General features: G+C 34.1%; 1 protein-coding gene across 1 annotated transcript; it reads right to left on the bottom strand.

Moving 5' to 3' along the window:
• Positions 1–4,498: 4,498 nt before the first annotated feature.
• Positions 4,499–17,831, bottom strand: LOC125669471 (28S ribosomal protein S22, mitochondrial-like). The gene is made up of 8 exons (XM_048904005.2): positions 17,637–17,831; positions 15,690–15,898; positions 14,899–15,078; positions 10,866–11,009; positions 10,540–10,623; positions 10,277–10,422; positions 7,827–7,923; positions 4,499–4,821 (listed from the first exon to the last, which is right to left on the bottom strand). Exons 1-8 carry the CDS (start codon positions 17,797–17,799, stop codon positions 4,666–4,668), a joined length of 1,179 nt encoding a protein of 392 aa, XP_048759962.2. The 5' UTR covers positions 17,800–17,831; the 3' UTR covers positions 4,499–4,665.
• Between the last annotated feature and the right edge of the window lie 792 nt (positions 17,832–18,623).

Genomic DNA, 18,623 nt, shown 5'->3' with positions numbered 1-18,623 from the left:
AACTCGTGACATTTTTTAATGGGTACAAAGATCTACAATAAAATTCATTACAGCAAACACACTTGTAATATATACATGCTTACAGTAAAACACGGTTATGGCGAACATGTTTATAATGAATTTATGCTTATTAACAAAAAACAGTTACAGAGAAAACGATTATATAATGAATTCATGCTTACAGTAAAACACAGTTACAGTGAACACACTTACAGTAAAACACAGTTACAGTGAACACACTTACAGTAAAATCTGGTTACAGCAAACACACAGTAAAACACAGTTACAGTGAACACAATGACAGTAATTAAAACACGGTTGCAGTGAACACACTCACAGTAAAACACGTTACAGCGAATACACTTACAGTTACAGTGAACACACTTACAGTAAAACACGGTTACAGCGAACACACAGTTACAGTAAAACACAGTTACAGTGAACACTTACAGTAAAACATGGTTACAGTGAGCACACTTTCAGTAAAACACGGTTACAGTGAACACACAGTAAAACACAGTTACAGTGAACACACTTACAGTAAAACACAGTTACAGTGAACACACTTACAGTAAAACACAGTTGCTAAGTGATTTTTAATCACTGTAGTTTTAAAACATGAAGTACATACTGGATATAATAAATTACATTTATTACAAATCAAAATTGTTTTTCACCAGTGCTTTGCTATAAGCAAGTTTGACTGTATATTTATAATGAATCCTCAGCACTTCATTATCAGCATGTTTTACTGTATATGTATATTGAATCCTCAACACTTCACTATAAGTGTGTTGTACTGTATATGTATAATGAATTATCTGCACTTCACTACAAGTGAGTTTTACTGTATATGTATAATGAATCATGAGCACTTCACTATAAGTGAGTTTTACTGTATATGTATAATGAATCATCAGCACTTCACTATAAGTGTGTTTTACTGTATATGTATAATGAATCATCAGCACTTCACTACAAGTGAGTTTTACTGTATATGTATAATGAATCATGAGCACTTCGCTATAAGTGAGTTTTACTGTATATGTATAATGAATCATCAGCACCTCACTATAAGTGTGTTTTACTGTATATGTATAATGAATCCTCTGCACTTCACTATAAGTGTGTTTTACTGTATATGTATAATGAATTCTCTGCACTTCACTATAAGTGAGTTTTACTGTATATGTATAATGAATTCTCTGCACTTCACTATAAGTGTGTTTTACTGTAAATGTATAATGAATCTTTTGCACTTCGCTATAAGTGTGTTTTACTGTATATGTATAATGAATCTTCGGCACTTCATTATAAGTGTGTTTTACTGTATATGTATAATGAATCCTCAGCACTTCACTATAAGTGTGTTTTACTGTATATGTATAATGAATCATCAGCACTTCATTATAAGTGTGTTTTACTGTATATGTATAATGAATCCTCAGCACTTCACTATAAGTGTGTTTTACTGTACATGTATAATGAATCCTCAACACTTCACTATAAGTGTGTTTTACTGTATATGTATAATGAATCCTCAACACTTCACTATAAGTGTGTTGTACTGTATATGTATAATGAATCCTTGGCACTTCACTATCAGTGTGTTTTACTGTATATGTATAATGAATCCTTGGCACTTCACTATAAGTGTGTTTTACTGTATATGTATAATGAATCCTCAGCACTTCACTATAAGTGAGTTTTACTGTATATGTATAATGAATCCTTGGCACTTCACTATAAGCGTGTTTTACTGTATATGTATAATGAATTCTCTGCACTTCACTATCAGTGTGTTTTACTGTATATGTATAATGAATCCTCAGCACTTCACTATAAGCATGTTGTACTTTATATAATACTATATCAGTGTATATTGGAAATTAATTATGTCAAGAAAGTGAAAGATTTCATGGGTTAAAAAACAGTTACAAACTACAGGTTCACCAAAGCGGCAGAAGATTCTAGGAGCAAACATAGATATTTACAAAATAATTGGACCATACTCTGCATAAACACCTATAACAATCAATTCTAGATGGATGTCTTTAAATCCTGGAAAAAAATCTGGATATGTTTGATAAAATGAAAATATACAAGTAGATACATGTAATAAACCTTCTTTTTTTTTTTTAGTAAACTCGTTGGTAAATGAGGAAGGAACATTTTTATTGTATAATCAATTTACAAATATTTATGGTGGGGTGCATATAACATTTTTAGAATTTTTTATTGTATGACAAGCAGTTATTAATAAGGAACATTTTAAACATGTTGCTTAGAATCATTTGAACAATGAGGATGAACTTCTCACACCATTTCATATTTTACCACTTGCCTTTGCTAATACTGGAAATAAGAAATATACAAAATTTTGAATTACAGTTGTGAAACACCAACAGGCCAAAAGAAATTTTCAATTACAGACCATGAATGAAAAAAAATCAACTGAAATGTTTTTAAATTTACAAATGATGGGGAAAATACAGTGGTAACAATATAGAATAAACCCAAGAATATTAACTACAAATACTTTTTTGACAAAAATTGAAATAATCAATCATGACGTGTACTAAAAAAGAAACACTAGAGCATATTTTATACGAGTGTGAAAAAGTGCAGAATTTTTTATGTATGGTTTTTTGAATCTTTTACATTATACATTTATAGACTGTTTAGCAGGGAGACATCACAAATTATCAGGTCTTAGTAGGGTTATCACCCGAGGGCACTTGTGCGCCCGGGGTGATAACCCTACTAAGACCTGATAATTTGTGATGTCTCCCTGCTAAACAGTCCATAATAGTTTTATTATCCTGAAGAATCTGAACGTTAAAAAAACTATCACACATTTATTGACTTGTACCATGTACTTTATTTTTAAATTTAAAACGTGAACAAATTCGTAATAACTTTCTCTGCAGAAAATTCTGGTAACTTTTCAATAGTTTTCGAGGGGTGAAATAAATATTACCCTTGACTACATGCATTATTTTGTTTTACACTCAATGTCATACATTTATTAGATATATATGTTAATAAAATTAAAATCATTGAGGTTTGAGAAAGTTAAACGAGAGAAAGCTTTCAATTGTGACATCACAGTAGAATGACGCAAAAAAACATAACGTCAAACGTATACATTTCGTATTATGTATTTCAAGAAAAAAAATGTAAACATCAAGTGAAATGCAAAATTGCATTAGAATGGAAATATATTTCTTCTCAATTGTTATTTGTGACCGTTAATGTTGACGCTGAAGTTTATGATTTACGATCCCGCATATTTTCCTATGGTTACGTTGCTCGCTTAAGTTATCTTCAAAAGGGAGACAACACAGTTGTCACCCTGCACGTGAGGGAGACATCACAAATTGTCTCCCTCCACGTGACCAGCCCTCGACCAATGAAACTGACTGTATTATTCTGAAGGATAACAATTAATATTGTCATGGATAAGAAAGCATTTTTACTTGGCTGTTCAGAGAATGAGTTAATTAATATTGTAAATTTTCATTTAAAACATTATATATACTCTTCTTGAAGTAAAGAAATACCACTGCTTCTAGTAAAGTCTAAGAACATCTGAATAAATGTATATTATACTGAAAGACACATAGCTCTTAGAAAGAACTGCATACTAGAACAATTTGAGGAAAATGGAATTTGTTTAAAAAACTGAATGAATGAACTTTATATCACATTGTACATGTACAATAAGTATTACATCAGCAATAAAATGTGTACATTAATACATATTTGCACTGATCATACATAATTTTATGAATGGAAAAAACCTTTACTTTAAAACAAAGTACATGTATATCAATACTAATTTAGGTTTGTAACCAAAATTTTAAGACTTTTAGATTGTGCACAGGGTGAATGGAACAACATAGCCCATATTGGCAATTTTTTTTATTATTATTATTTGTTCAGCAGTCAGAGTAATTTTCCCCTCTGTCTTCTTTCTCTATACTTCTGCATGAAAGTCTATCATTAGTGTGAAAGTGAGTGTTTGCACAAATAGCATCGAGTCCCCATCCCCGCTGGTCAGGTTGGGATGTAGGGGCATATGTAAAAATCCTGACTGAAGAAAGAACTGAACAAATGTGTTTAATCGTAAAATAAAAAAGAAAAGAAATTGAATCGTTCATGGAGTATTCGCCTCAATCTGGTTCTTCAGCCCATTGGATATCAAACGGAGTAAAGATTGGCCCATGTGTATCTGAGAAAAAGTCAAAAATGGATTCAACTGCTTATGGGCCATGCAGAAAAATGGGCAAAAACATTGCAGTAGGTCATCTGTAAGACGGGCAAAAACACATTGCAGAAGGTCATCTATGAACAGGCAAAAACACATTGCAGTAGGTCATCTGTGAGGTCCCAAAACAACAAAGCCACTCTTAGTGGGGGGTGGGGTCTGGGCTTGATTTACCATATCATCTTTGAATGCATTGTACCTTCCCTTTCAGAATAACAAAGGCAGCGATTTTATATTACACTTTTATTTTTTTTATACACACAGTATGCAATACTACAAGTAATACACTGGTGTGCAATATTACGAGTACCATGTTACAAAATATTATGAATAATTAAGAGTACGCAGTATCACGGGTAACTACTAACACACAGCTCACGCTATTCCGAGTCTGGTCACTGTTTGAGGTAGTTCTCTATAAGATCACGTTCCGATTTATTGACCTCTATGACCTCAGACAGACCACGGCTTTTTATGTTTTCCATGGCCTCATTGAATTTTCTGTTTTCTTCTTGATTTGTTACTTTTAAGATGTATTTCTCTAAAGTTCTCTGGAAAAAAAAAGAAAAAAACTGATGCTGAGAAACGGGTAGCATTTAGTAATTGAACAATCATTAACACAGAGGTATAAAATATTTCCTGTTTGTTTTTTGTTGTGTTGGGTAGAGATATAAAATACTACCTGTTTGTTTTTTGTTGTGTTGGGTAGAGATATAAAATACTACCTGTTTGTTTTTTGTTGTGTTGGGTAGAGATATAAAATCCTACCTGTTTGTTTTTTGTTGTGTTGGGTAGAGATATAAAATACTACCTGTTTGTTTTTTGTTGTGTTGGGAAGAGGTATAAAATACTACCTGTGTGGTTTTTGTTGTGTTGGGTAGAGATATAAAATACTACCTGTGTGGTTTTTGTTGTGCTGGGTAGAGATATAAAATCCTACCTGTTTGTTTTTTGTTGTGTTGGGTAGAGATATAAAATACTACCTGTGTGGTTTTTGTTGTGTTGGGTAGAGATATAAAATACTACCTGTGTGGTTTTTGTTGTGCTGGGTAGAGATATAAAATCCTACCTGTTTGTTTTTTGTTGTGTTGGGTAGAGATATAAAATACTACCTGTGTGGTTTTTGTTGTGTTGGGTAGAGATATAAAATCCTACCTGTTTGTTTTTTGTTGTGTTGGGTAGAGATATAAAATCCTACCTGTTTGTTTTTTGTTGTGTTGGGTAGAGATATAAAATCCTACCTGTGTGGTTTTTGTTGTGCTGGGTAGAGGTATAAAATACTACCTGTGTGGTTTTTGTTGTGTTGGGTAGAGATATAAAATACTACCTGTTTGTTTTTTGTTGTGTTGGGTAGAGATATAAAATCCTACCTGTGTGTTTTTTGTTGTGTTGGGTAGAGATATAAAATACTACCTGTTTGTTTTTTGTTGTGTTGGGTAGAGATATAAAATCCTACCTGTTTGTTTTTTGTTGTGTTGGGTAGAGGTATAAAATACTACCTGTTTGTTTTTTGTTGTGTTGGGTAGAGATATAAAATACTACCTGTTTGTTTTTTGTTGTGTTGGGTAGAGATATAAAATACTACCTGTTTGTTTTTTGTTGTGTTGGGTAGAGATATAAAATACTACCTGTTTGTTTTTTGTTGTGTTGGGTAGAGGTATAAAATACTACCTGTTTGTTTTTTGTTGTGTTGGGTAGAGATATAAAATACTACCTGTTTGTTTTTTGTTGTGTTGGGTAGAGATATAAAATACTACCTGTTTGTTTTTTGTTGTGTTGGGTAGAGGTATAAAATACTACCTGTTTGTTTTTTGTTGTGTTGGGTAGAGGTATAAAATACTACCTGTTTGTTTTTTGTTGTGTTGGGTAGAGATATAAAATACTGTTTGTTTTTTGTTGTGTTGGGTAGAGATATAAAATACTACCTGTTTGTTTTTTGTTGTGTTGGGTAGAGATATAAAATCCTACCTGTTTGTTTTTTGTTGTGTTGGGTAGAGATATAAAATACTACCTGTTTGTTTTTTGTTGTGTTGGGAAGAGGTATAAAATACTACCTGTGTGGTTTTTGTTGTGTTGGGTAGAGATATAAAATACTACCTGTGTGGTTTTTGTTGTGCTGGGTAGAGATATAAAATCCTACCTGTTTGTTTTTTGTTGTGTTGGGTAGAGATATAAAATACTACCTGTGTGGTTTTTGTTGTGTTGGGTAGAGATATAAAATACTACCTGTGTGGTTTTTGTTGTGCTGGGTAGAGATATAAAATACTACCTGTTTGTTTTTTGTTGTGTTGGGTAGAGATATAAAATACTACCTGTGTGGTTTTTGTTGTGTTGGGTAGAGATATAAAATCCTACCTGTTTGTTTTTTGTTGTGTTGGGTAGAGATATAAAATCCTACCTGTTTGTTTTTTGTTGTGTTGGGTAGAGATATAAAATCCTACCTGTGTGGTTTTTGTTGTGCTGGGTAGAGGTATAAAATACTACCTGTGTGGTTTTTGTTGTGTTGGGTAGAGATATAAAATACTACCTGTTTGTTTTTTGTTGTGTTGGGTAGAGATATAAAATCCTACCTGTGTGTTTTTTGTTGTGTTGGGTAGAGATATAAAATACTACCTGTTTGTTTTTTGTTGTGTTGGGTAGAGATATAAAATCCTACCTGTTTGTTTTTTGTTGTGTTGGGTAGAGGTATAAAATACTACCTGTTTGTTTTTTGTTGTGTTGGGTAGAGATATAAAATACTACCTGTTTGTTTTTTGTTGTGTTGGGTAGAGATATAAAATACTACCTGTTTGTTTTTTGTTGTGTTGGGTAGAGATATAAAATACTACCTGTTTGTTTTTTGTTGTGTTGGGTAGAGGTATAAAATACTACCTGTTTGTTTTTTGTTGTGTTGGGTAGAGATATAAAATACTACCTGTTTGTTTTTTGTTGTGTTGGGTAGAGATATAAAATACTACCTGTTTGTTTTTTGTTGTGTTGGGTAGAGGTATAAAATACTACCTGTTTGTTTTTTGTTGTGTTGGGTAGAGGTATAAAATACTACCTGTTTGTTTTTTGTTGTGTTGGGTAGAGATATAAAATACTGTTTGTTTTTTGTTGTGTTGGGTAGAGGTATAAAATACTACCTGTTTGTTTTTTGTTGTGTTGGGTAGAGGTATAAAATACTACCTGTTTGTTTTTTTGTTGTGTTGGGTAGAAATATAAAATACTACCTGTTTGTTTTTTGTTGTGTTGGGTAGAGGTATAAAATACTACCTGTTTGTTTTTTGTTGTGTTGGGTAGAGGTATAAAATACTACCCGTTTGTTTTTTGTTGTGTTGGGTAGAGGTATAAAATACTACCCGTTTGTTTTTTGTTGTGTTGGGTAGAGGTATAAAATACTACCTGTTTGTTTTCTGTTGTGTAGGGTAGAGATATAAAATCCTACCTGTATGGTTTTCGTTGTGTAGGGTAGAGGTATAAAATCCTACCTGTTTGTTTTCTGTTGTGTAGGGTAGAGATATAAAATCCTACCTGTACGGTTTTCGTTGTGTAGGGTAGAGGTATAAAATCCTACCTGTATGGTTTTTGTTGTGTAGGGTAGAAATTTAGACTGTTCTTTTGGTGTGTGGATTTTTTTCACCAGTTGGATGACATCACAAGCATCCAGGACCCTGGTATAAAACAAGCCATGGATTTAAGTTCAAGTTACGCCCACCATAATCTTGAAGATTAAGATTTATTGACAAAATTGTTATTATAAACATGAACATGTAGATTGTATTGGCAGGAATGTCTATAACAAAAGAACAATAATACAATATTATAGAAAATTCAGTGACAAGTGTTACGTTAGTAATATCGCAATTAACATCTGATAATACCGATAAAACCTGACAAAGTGCAACATGATGGATATGAGTTCATTTAACCTTTCTAGTCTGTGATGCGGTGCATTTTGTATATATCAATATACACGTCTTGTATAGAAAATATTGGTACGGTAGGGCTGAAATGATACGCCCCCTTCACGATACGATACATATTGCAATGCTTATGTCACGATTCAATACTTTCAATATGATACAATTTACAGAAGAAACCAATAATAACATTGAAGAAAAGTTTAATTACCAAGATTTACATTCATAATTTTAAAAGCAAAATGTTTCCAAATTGCCAAATGGTAAGATGCATGTTGACTCTGTAGTTTAAATTGATTTAAGTTTATTATTATTTTCGTAAGGTAAACAACAGTCTGAGTGTTATTTGATGCTATTTTGTCCCTCATGCAGGTAACAAAATCATTACAGGCCGAACCTGATGTATTCTACTGAACCAGTTTGTAATAAACGTATTGCACTGAAAATCGAGGCAATGAATTGAACATTGAATCGAGGGTTTATATTGAACAGTATCGATATTTAGGTGAATCGTTTCAGCCCTATGGTACGGTTTACAATATCACTAATATTTTCATTGGAATTAAGTATGGATATATATTTTTCTTTAAGCGCATCATAGTTTTATAATCAATTCTTAAAATTTTAAATATTGCGTAATTCCAGTACAAAATCCCTTTAAAACATTTTATTTCAACTCCGAAGGATGTATTTTTGAAAGGAGTAGGTACAGTTTCTAAAGTCATTTGGCCCAAAATATCGATGATTTCACTTGGAGCTTAAACCCTGACATTGAAATAAGGAATAGATTAGCAAACCCAAAATCCGCTCAGTTTGATCAGCAAAATGATTTGTGTCATATGACGAGAGCTAGAAGTTGGCATAAAATTGCAGAAATGCCATTTTCAATGAAAATAGCCACAAATTCAGGGGGTTTTCCTTTCAGAAAACATACAGCGCATGCGTCGAGCAAATTCATATTCAAGTATGTTTTTCATCTTAAAATAATACACAATATATATCATTTTCATTTTGCTCGACAAATGCGCACATCTTTTCCTGAGCAATAATCTGTATGATATTTGGCAGTTTTCAGGCTTATTTTGAAAAAAAGGCGGGAAATGTCTTATTCATGATGTCATAATGCCATCCAATTAAGAATACCATAATGATGTTGTTGACATAGTATACCTGGCATATATTTTACTTTCTTAAAACGCTGATTAAGGTTAATTCCAGACACATTTTATAGAGAGAAATTTTTTGGGCCTTTTCATGTATACAATCGCACCTTGTTCTTTGACTTATTGCTAATCTTCATCTCGACTTATGAATCGTATGAGTATTTCATTCAGCAATACATCATTAAATGTTGTGTATACAATTTATCTTGAAATGCTCAATACAAATGACATGAACACCATATCATATCAGAAAAATGGGAAGTCTGAAACAGAACGGGGGACAAGAACACGAAACAACAAGGATGGAGTAAGAGTTAAAACAAGTAAGAGTTAAAACTAGGCCAAGATCAGGGGAACTCCGGTGAAGGTCTTGTGTGCAACTTGGACCGAAAGCAGTTACGTATGGAAACACTTGATACACACGTGGACTAACCAGTTCTGTCAGTACTAAGTACTTTGACATTGTACCATTAGTAATTTTCACACCTCACCACCTAAAACATTAACAAGTGGAATTTTCTGATGTGAAATGATGGAAGCTTTATCGCTTGATATTTCTGTATCTTTTATACTTTGTGGATACTACATCGATAAAACACATTAACACTTTTTTTTATTTAGGGCTATCTAGTTGTGTCAATTATTGAGTGCTTCAGAAAACTAAGTGTACAAACTTAAACACTTTGTCAAAAAAAAATATGATCTCTACGAAAAAAAATGAAAATTTAATAGACATTTATCATATAGTCTAAGTATGTTTATTCAGACCCCAACCAACATCACCCACCAACCCCTCAAGAATCCCCAAAACTCACTTTCACAAATATCCTATGAACAGTCATAACTCAGAAAAACATATACAGTAATTCAGCAGATATCTGCTATCAACAGCTGAATTGAAATTGAACAGAACTGTTTCAGACCAGACAGGGGGAACCTACAGATGTCTCTGTAACATGTCCAAAACCAGGGGGCGGTCCCTCCTACACAGAGCGAGGTAGAATACCAGTGATCCAAAGTGACGGGTTCCACGGAGGAAGTCAAACTCCCCTCGCTCCAGGATATGGTCAAAAATGTGGCAAGAAATCTAAAGAGGAAAAAGACCCTGATAAGTTATCAGAAATGTGATGTTTGCCGAGAAATCATTTTCACATCATTTTGTTTTTGTTTCACAGCTGACGATTACGATCTCACCGTTACTTACCCTGATGAACTCTGGGTCATCCGGCTCATACTGTACGCACACCTTGTCCAATACATAGCTGTAGCGGCAGTTCTCTAATGCATTCTGGGTAAAAATTATTAGATAATTAACAGTGTTTCAGAAAGAGAACCCTTGGCTAGTAAAGACGTCAAACCAATTCTTCTGTAAATTCAGACTTTGACATCTCTCTACCAACAGAGAATTACAGTTAGAAGGTGATGCACTCCCAATGATACAGAGGTCATAGTCTATGTTCTTAGTCAATGGATGATCGGATATGAGTGAAGCTTTCATTGGTCACTACGAATAGAACCTAAGAGTGATACCTGAAGGTATTCCGGTGAGAAGAAATGTGATGGGAAGACTGTCCTGCCCTTGACTGGGAAGGCGATCTGTATGGCACGTTCTCTCTCGTCGTGTTTAGCCTTTCTCAGTGTTCCCTCGGTGTCCCTCACAATCACTGCCTTGTCCTGTGGGGACAAAATTCATAAAATCAAAGTACTTAAAATTTTTTAATTGTTCAGGGACTCTGTAATAAGTAAGAAAGTTCTGTATACTTCAATCTAATTACCCCCCCCCCCCCCATCAAGAAAGGTGACTCCCAAATATTTGCTTACTTGTACTAGTGCAATGCATGCTTATTTACCAAATCCATCATCACCCACATCCTGCTGACTAATCAAGACTGTCAGCTCGGCTAGATATTTGGACTGGTCAACACCTTTACCAAATCTCGGAGCAGTCCCTCATAATTCATGTCTGGAAATTCACATTCAACTCCAGCCAGTTCTGATAATTAATGTGCACTTAGCCTAAGGTGACATGGCCGTTAAATTAACTCTATCATTGTTTACCGTCTACACTCTAGATATGAAAATCCCAAAATAAAAAGTCACTACATTTTTTGTTCAAATGAAGACTCCCAAAACGTAATTATTTATCTCCTGATATTAAAGAGTTCCTATGTTGATCTATATATAATATAGTAGAGATGGGTAGTTACTACATATCATTAATAAAATAACAGATCATAGGAACTCTTCTTTATTTTGGGATTTTCAAATCCAGATGGTAAACAATGCAGCATTAATAGTGATAGAGTTTAACAGTCAATCACTTCTCTGAAGTGAAAGGCTGAGTTGCATCATTATCAGAATTTACCGAAACAGTGGACTCTCTGGCCAGTCTGGGGGCTGAGCTAGTTGCATCAGAACTGACAGAAGCAGAACTCTCTGGCCAGTTGGGGGGCTGAGTGGTATCAGAATCTATTATTTATTTATTTTTATTTTTTCAAAATTCAGAAATTTAAAAACTGCATGATCAGATTTTTTTGTAACACTAATAATTAATGTCCCTTTATTGCGATGACTCTTCATTCAAGTACAAATCATGATATAAAAAAAAATGAAATGAAATGATAGATAAATAAATAAATAAAATATTTGTAAGTTACTTTATTTATCTGTAAGTAAGTCTAATTAAGCGTAACTGGTGGCAGTGCAACTTGCAAGTGAAAATTGCATCATCTGTAGCTTATGACCCCTTTTGCCTTGCCTCGTAATTAATATTGTTGAAAATTTCGCAAATAGCATTTTTAACCCCCCAGTCCATACCCCACTTTTCTTTAAACGTTAAAAATCCAACTAATTCAGTGAGGAAGAAATGTCACTACCATATTTCGAATTTCCTCTAGACTATATCAAATTAAATACCGCACTGCTATCAGTCACAGATTGACACTGGTAGGGGTATAGGGACCTGGTCTGTGAGTGTGATGGAAAAGATTCTGATGAAAATAAAGATTCACTCATCGTTCAGAAATGTATAAACATTGTATTATTGTATACCACCGGTACGTTGTGAGTACGTTAATAATGGGAGTTATCTTTCCTTGGATATCTAAATCAATCAAATACTATATGAACACAGGCAATTATCGTCCATGTTTGACCTCAGTATAATTTATTTATGCATAAAATTTATTAATATGTCACTCTTTGTTGCGTATTTCACCGTTAAGTAAATGTTTACATATACTCGCTCTGCTTAATCGCTTCAATCTCAAAGGGATTTTCTGGAATGTGCCTAATCACGTGAGATACGCTAAATATAGCTATTTTAGATCCGAACGATCAACTTCGCATCATTCGTAGGCTCTAGGTTTATCCATACTAGCCCGTAAAAAATAGGGTGGAACCTCGTCCCACTTTTCCTGTAGAAATAAAAATAGAACATGACGCACCACCTAGCGAGCGTGGTTGTTGCTACAAATTTCCAGCTGAGTTGAATCTCAGTTGAGATTACCTGCTAACATATCCCATCAATAGATATTGTGTTACCTGGTCAATAAATACCTGCAGGGCATTAATAGATATTGTGTTACCTGGTCAATAAATACCTGCAGGGCATTAATAGATATTGTGTTACCTGGTCAATAAATACCCACAGGGCATTAATAGATATTGTGTTACCTGGTCAATAAATACCCACAGGGCATTAATAGATATTGTGTTACCTGGTCAATAAGTACCCGCGGGGCATTAATAGATATTGTATTACCTGGTCAATAAATATCCGCGGGGCATTAATAGATATTGTGTTACCTGGTCAATAAATACTCACTGGGCATTAATAGATATTGTATTACCTGGTCAATAAATACCAGCGAGGCATTAATAGATATTGTTATACACCTCCATTTTCTTTCCGATATAAAACTAATACGATTCAGAACTAATATTTCAACTGTTAAACCAATTCACACACTCATGGTCTATTGACCGGTCAACAGTTTATGAACTGTTGACCGGGCAATAGTATACACCTATTTACTGGATATGAGGACAATAGCAAGTTTATTGTCCCCCAAGACAGCAAATATTTCCCGAGGCACAGCCGAGGGAAATAGTTACTGTCGAGGGGGACAATAAACTTGCTATTGTCCGAATAGTCAGTAAATACTGTAAGTGTTTTATTATACCAAAGTAGACTTTACTTGTGTCATACATACCAAAGTGAAGTAAACTAACATTCGGCATTAGATGGAATCAACCGAGATGATCCAAGTGGTAAACTAATTACAGTTATATCAGACTTTGACATCACAGAAAAGAAAACGCAGGAAAATATAGCATCCGGTACATAGTTTTGAGACTATTTCCCTAGGGCAGATAGTTCTGAAACTATTTCATGGCTAGCGTTATCCAGAAGAAATAGCAAGTTTATTCACCTAACATTTATAAAGCAAAAACATTCTGAGGTATAATAATCTGCCTTACATGTACAGTATTTCCATTGGCTAAGCAAGTCACGTGATTCTGGTCCGCTACTTTGGTTTACGCAATGGCGAGGTTCAGTGATTTAACTGATGATGAAATACAGAAGAAACGCTAAACAGGAATAAGAACAAGAGGCCCATGGGCCACATCACTCACCTGAGTCACCTTGGTCCATATCAGAAGACTTTCCATATATATTTGCATGTAAAACCATAGTCCCTATTATGGCCCCAATCTACCCCTGGAGGCAATGGTTTTTGCAAACTTGAATCTACACTATGTCAGAAAGCTTTCATGTAAATGTGAACTTCTTTGGGCCAACGGTTCTTGAGAAGAAGATTTTTAAAGATTTTTCCTATATATTTGTATGTAAAACTTTGATCCCCCCTCGTGGCCCCATCCTACCCCCAGGGGCCATGATTTGAACAAACTTGAATCTGCACTATGTCATAAAGCTTTCATGTAAATATCAGCTTTTCTGGCTCAGTGGTTCTTGAGAAGAAGATTTTTCCTATATATTTGTATGTAAAACTTTGATCCCCTATTGTGGCCCCATCCGACCCCCGGGGGCCATCATTTTAACAAACTTGAATCTGCACTATGTCAGAAAGCTTTCAAGTAAATATCAGCTTTTCTGGCTCAGTGGTTCTTGAGAATAAGATTTTTAAAGATTGTCCTTATATATTTGTATGTAAAACTTTGATCACCTATTGTGGCCCCATCCAACCCCCGGGGGCCAGGATTTTAACAAACTTGAATCTGCATTATGTCAGAAAGCTGTCCTGTAAATATCAGCTTTTCTGGTTCAGTGGTTCTTGAGAAGAAGATTTTTAACACTGTCTTGTTAAAAATTCGAAGTCAACAAACCATGTGCATCTCGTAAAAAGAACCTTTAAAAAATGAAGGTGTATAACAAAACAGTTATAGACTGTGTCCTCGGACAACAGCTGTTTTGTTTGACCCTCGAATGGATCTGTTGCCCGAAGCCTACTGCCTACGCTTCGGGCAACAGATCCGTTAGAGGGTCAAACAAAACAGCTGTTGTCTGAGGACCCATTCAATAACTGTATATGATCCTTACCTTGTTTGCTCTCTCTGGTCGTGTGTACGCTGACGTGTCGATGAACAGTAGATTATTTGTCATGACAGGAGCAATCTCGGGGTTTCGGGCCAGTTCTACATTGATTTCCTTCCTAGGACTCATAAATGGTGGTCTCTGTTCTATCTGAATTCTTTGTGTTTTAACGGCCTCTGCTTGTAACTAACAGCAAAAAAGAAATCTCATTCAACTTCAGACAATGGTCTTCAATGATGTTTACAGCCTTGAGTACTACTGTTTCTAAAATCATAAGCAGATTTTACAATCATGATTGTAGAAATCAGGGCCATGTTTTACCAAAAAAAAAAAAACAACTTTTGACTTAAACCAAAATCTTTTGCAATTTATTTTATTCTTTACGTTGATTAACCGTGATTTTATTATGAATAAGAAGAATTTAGTTATGTAATTAAATTCAGTACAAGTATAATCTCACAAAATTAAGTTGACAAGTTTTTAGAAGTTATGATGTAACATTTCCAGTCTTAGTCATAAGTACTTACAATGTAAAACACACCCCTGAACTGCCACAGTGTACTTGGGCCAACACCTTTTTTATTTTCTGTTTTACTAGAAATTATTTTCTTCTTCAAAACTCAAGATAGGGCGAAATAAAAGTAAAAGTCCTAAATTCAAGCAGACTCTACTCTATTTTCTAATTATGGATGGAAATTTCATTTGCATGAATTTAATAGGAGTGTTAACAAGTTTATCTGACTATAGATCAATGAAACATGTTTAAAATACCTGCTGTAAAAAGTAATGATACCTACCCTTCTGAGTTCCTTCTCTGGGATGACTTTGAACACAGGCTTATTAGGCTTCAATGTAGGCTGTATCTCTGCAGCCTTCTTGAGATCGACCCCAGTGATTCTGTTTAGGATTGACTGGACCTCCTCCTCCATAAACACGGGGAGCGGGTCTTTATTACCGGGCAGCTTCAGACGCTTGAATGTGGAACTGCTAACATCTTGTGTCACACCTAAACTCATCAATTATAGCCATGATGAATAGATTACAATGAATTTTTTTTCGATATAGGCCTAGTGCATAAAATATAAATTTTTCGAAATCTTTTTACTAATATGTACTTTTACGCAACTTTAAAAATTCAAGCTTAAAAATATTCATGATTTAGATTTACAACTTGTTCAACTTTGAATTAAGTTATGTGAAAAATATTGAGTAAAATTGACAATCTATGTAAATAACAATTCACTATTTCCCAGGTTTAACACTTCAGCAATGAGACTGCAAATAGGCCTAGTGATTCAACAGGTTGGGAACACTTCTCCTATAGCGAGATATTCTCGCTAAAATGCAATTATCCCTCTTTAGTGAGAAATAAACATTACCATAAACAGGTGTTTTGGTGTCTTTATTGAAAATAATGTCAAATCCTGTGCAATGCTGAATAAGTGTGACACGCAATAAACATGATGTGAATTGTTTCTATGAAATTGACAACATAGTCATGAAATTGCATGTCAAAGTTGCAGCGTAGCAGTCTGAAATCCAATACACATCGTGAGTGTTTTTGTTTTGATTAATATATTTGCAGAAGTATCAGAGATTTTAGCACTTTTTCTTCTTTTCACGTGAATCACGAAAAGATGTACTCCACGGGTGTTTTTCTCGGTTGTACGGGATATATTTATTCTCGCTAGAGAGGGATAATCGTGTTTTAACAAGAATATCTCGCTAATGGGGAAGTGTTCCCAACCTGTTTAATGATACAGTACAAATAAGGGAACATAGATTTACCCCAAAACACCCAAGAATACCCAAAAATATCATAGAACAGCTTAGTAAACAACCAATATCGTTCATATATTAAAGAAAAATTAATTTTTTTAGTAAAAATTTTAACCAATAAATAATTTAACCAATAGCATTTGGTGTAAAACAAACAATATGAATATTTTGTTAAATGATCAAAACAGTAAATTATTTGATGCCGCCGATTGCACAATCATGAGTCTTCTTTACTTTCGAATTATGTTTATTTTACAATCTACTCATATCTGCTTTGCAATGGTCTCCAGTAATTAAAGTTTAATTGCTTTCCTTTGATGTAATAATTTAGCCTATAATATCGATCATTGATTAAATATGAATTTTCATTAATTTTTTTCTTTAAATATCAGTTAAAATCTAAAAAATTTTCTTCTTTTGTTATTTTTTTTTAGATTTTATTTAAATACAAAATATACATTTATATGTCATGTGACTCCGATGAGCAGGAAAAATTAACCGAGTTATCGATCTTGAAATAACTCTTTTATGTATATTGATACCATTTCAAATAATATACAGCGAAATTGTTCAGTTTTCTGCGTAAATAACATAGTTTTAACCAATATTTTGTTTTAAATTGTGTTTTAGGGTCTTTTCATTGTGTTTTGGGGTGTTCTTGGGTATTTTTGGGGTGTTTTGGGGTAAATCTACGAGCCGGTACAAATACAATTATTTACGTAACATCTTTCAAATTGTTAGGTGATTTTATGAAAATGGACGAAACTAACGTACTTTTTCACTTATTTTTCATCATAATAATTCATCATAGTCTTCAGGATATTTTCAAAATTGTCATACATATATAGTGTGGTACAACTTTACAGTAACCCGAGTTTTCTCTGCAAAATTCATTATGCAGATTTACAGATAGCGTTAAAATCACACTAATCCAATTATCCATCATGTAAATATAAACAATATACCTCTCAATACCAAAATCTGAGACCGGAGACACGACAATCGGCGAAAAGTCAACAAAACTTTGGAGTGTGACAGGCTGCACATTTTCCAGGTTGCTTCATATGTCGTAAACTTGAGTTGGTAGATGTACTTGCTGTATTTTTTGAAAATTCCATGAAATAACATTAAAATAAATGAAATTCTTATTCATTTTCAAATGTAAATGTTTTATCAGTAAGTACAATAGACAAAATTGACAAATGGCAATCATTGTCGTAAAACTTACTCACATAGACAACTCGTACATGAATTATAATGAAACGGTGCTACACTGAATAAAATATGAAGAAGATGATTCACAAAATTTGAATATCCGTTTTACTATTTTTAAAAACAGCTCAAGGAAAGAATTGTGTAGACGACCAAAATACACGGGGATTAACTCTGTTCCAATTAACCCATAAATTTCATCGTGATGATTTGGGACTGCATGGAGTCCATGATATAGTGGAGGGTTTTGTGAACGGTCATCTTCCCATGTCGAGGGTTTCTGATCCGCTCCCCTCCTCTTGTGAGGAGAGGAGCGGATCAGAAACCCTTGACATGGGAAGATGGTAAACGGTTGGAAATAAGATTTCTTTTAACGTCGCCTACAAAATACAAATCAAGATACTACATAATAATGTGAAGATAACGAGCAGTGATCAATCTCATAACTCCTATAAGCAATACAAAATAGAGAGTTGGGCAAACACACACGGACCCCTGGATGATATACCAGAGGTGGGGTGAGATGCCTAGAAGGAGTAACCATTCCCTGTCGACCGGTCACACCCTCCGTGAGCCCTATATCATGATCAGGTAAACGGAGTTATCCGTAGTCAAAATCAGTGTGTCAAGAACGGCCTAACAATCGGTATGAAACACGTCAGACAGCATTTGACCCAATGATAGGTTGTATTGACGAACGTATTATTCTGTAGTTAGACATGGCATTATTTCCTTCTTGA

Source organism: Ostrea edulis, chromosome 1 (assembly GCF_947568905.1).
Source record: "Ostrea edulis chromosome 1, xbOstEdul1.1, whole genome shotgun sequence".
In the NCBI taxonomy this organism is placed as follows: domain Eukaryota; kingdom Metazoa; phylum Mollusca; class Bivalvia; order Ostreida; family Ostreidae; genus Ostrea; species Ostrea edulis.
Note: the sequence above shows the minus strand (reverse complement) of the source record. Positions and strands in the feature narration are given on the sequence as shown.

Bases quoted from the DNA above. Each gene is read 5' to 3' on its own strand.
- LOC125669471 (XM_048904005.2), bottom strand. From the start codon at position 17,799: ATGTTATTTCATGGAATTTTCAAAAAATACAGCAAGTACATCTACCAA. The intron at 15,079-15,689 runs GTAGGTATCATT...TTTTGCTGTTAG, and splicing joins CAGAGAAGGAACTCAGAAGG to TTACAAGCAGAGGCCGTTAA. The intron at 10,624-10,865 runs GTATCACTCTTA...ATTTTTACCCAG, and splicing joins TCTCACCGGAATACCTTCAG to AATGCATTAGAGAACTGCCG.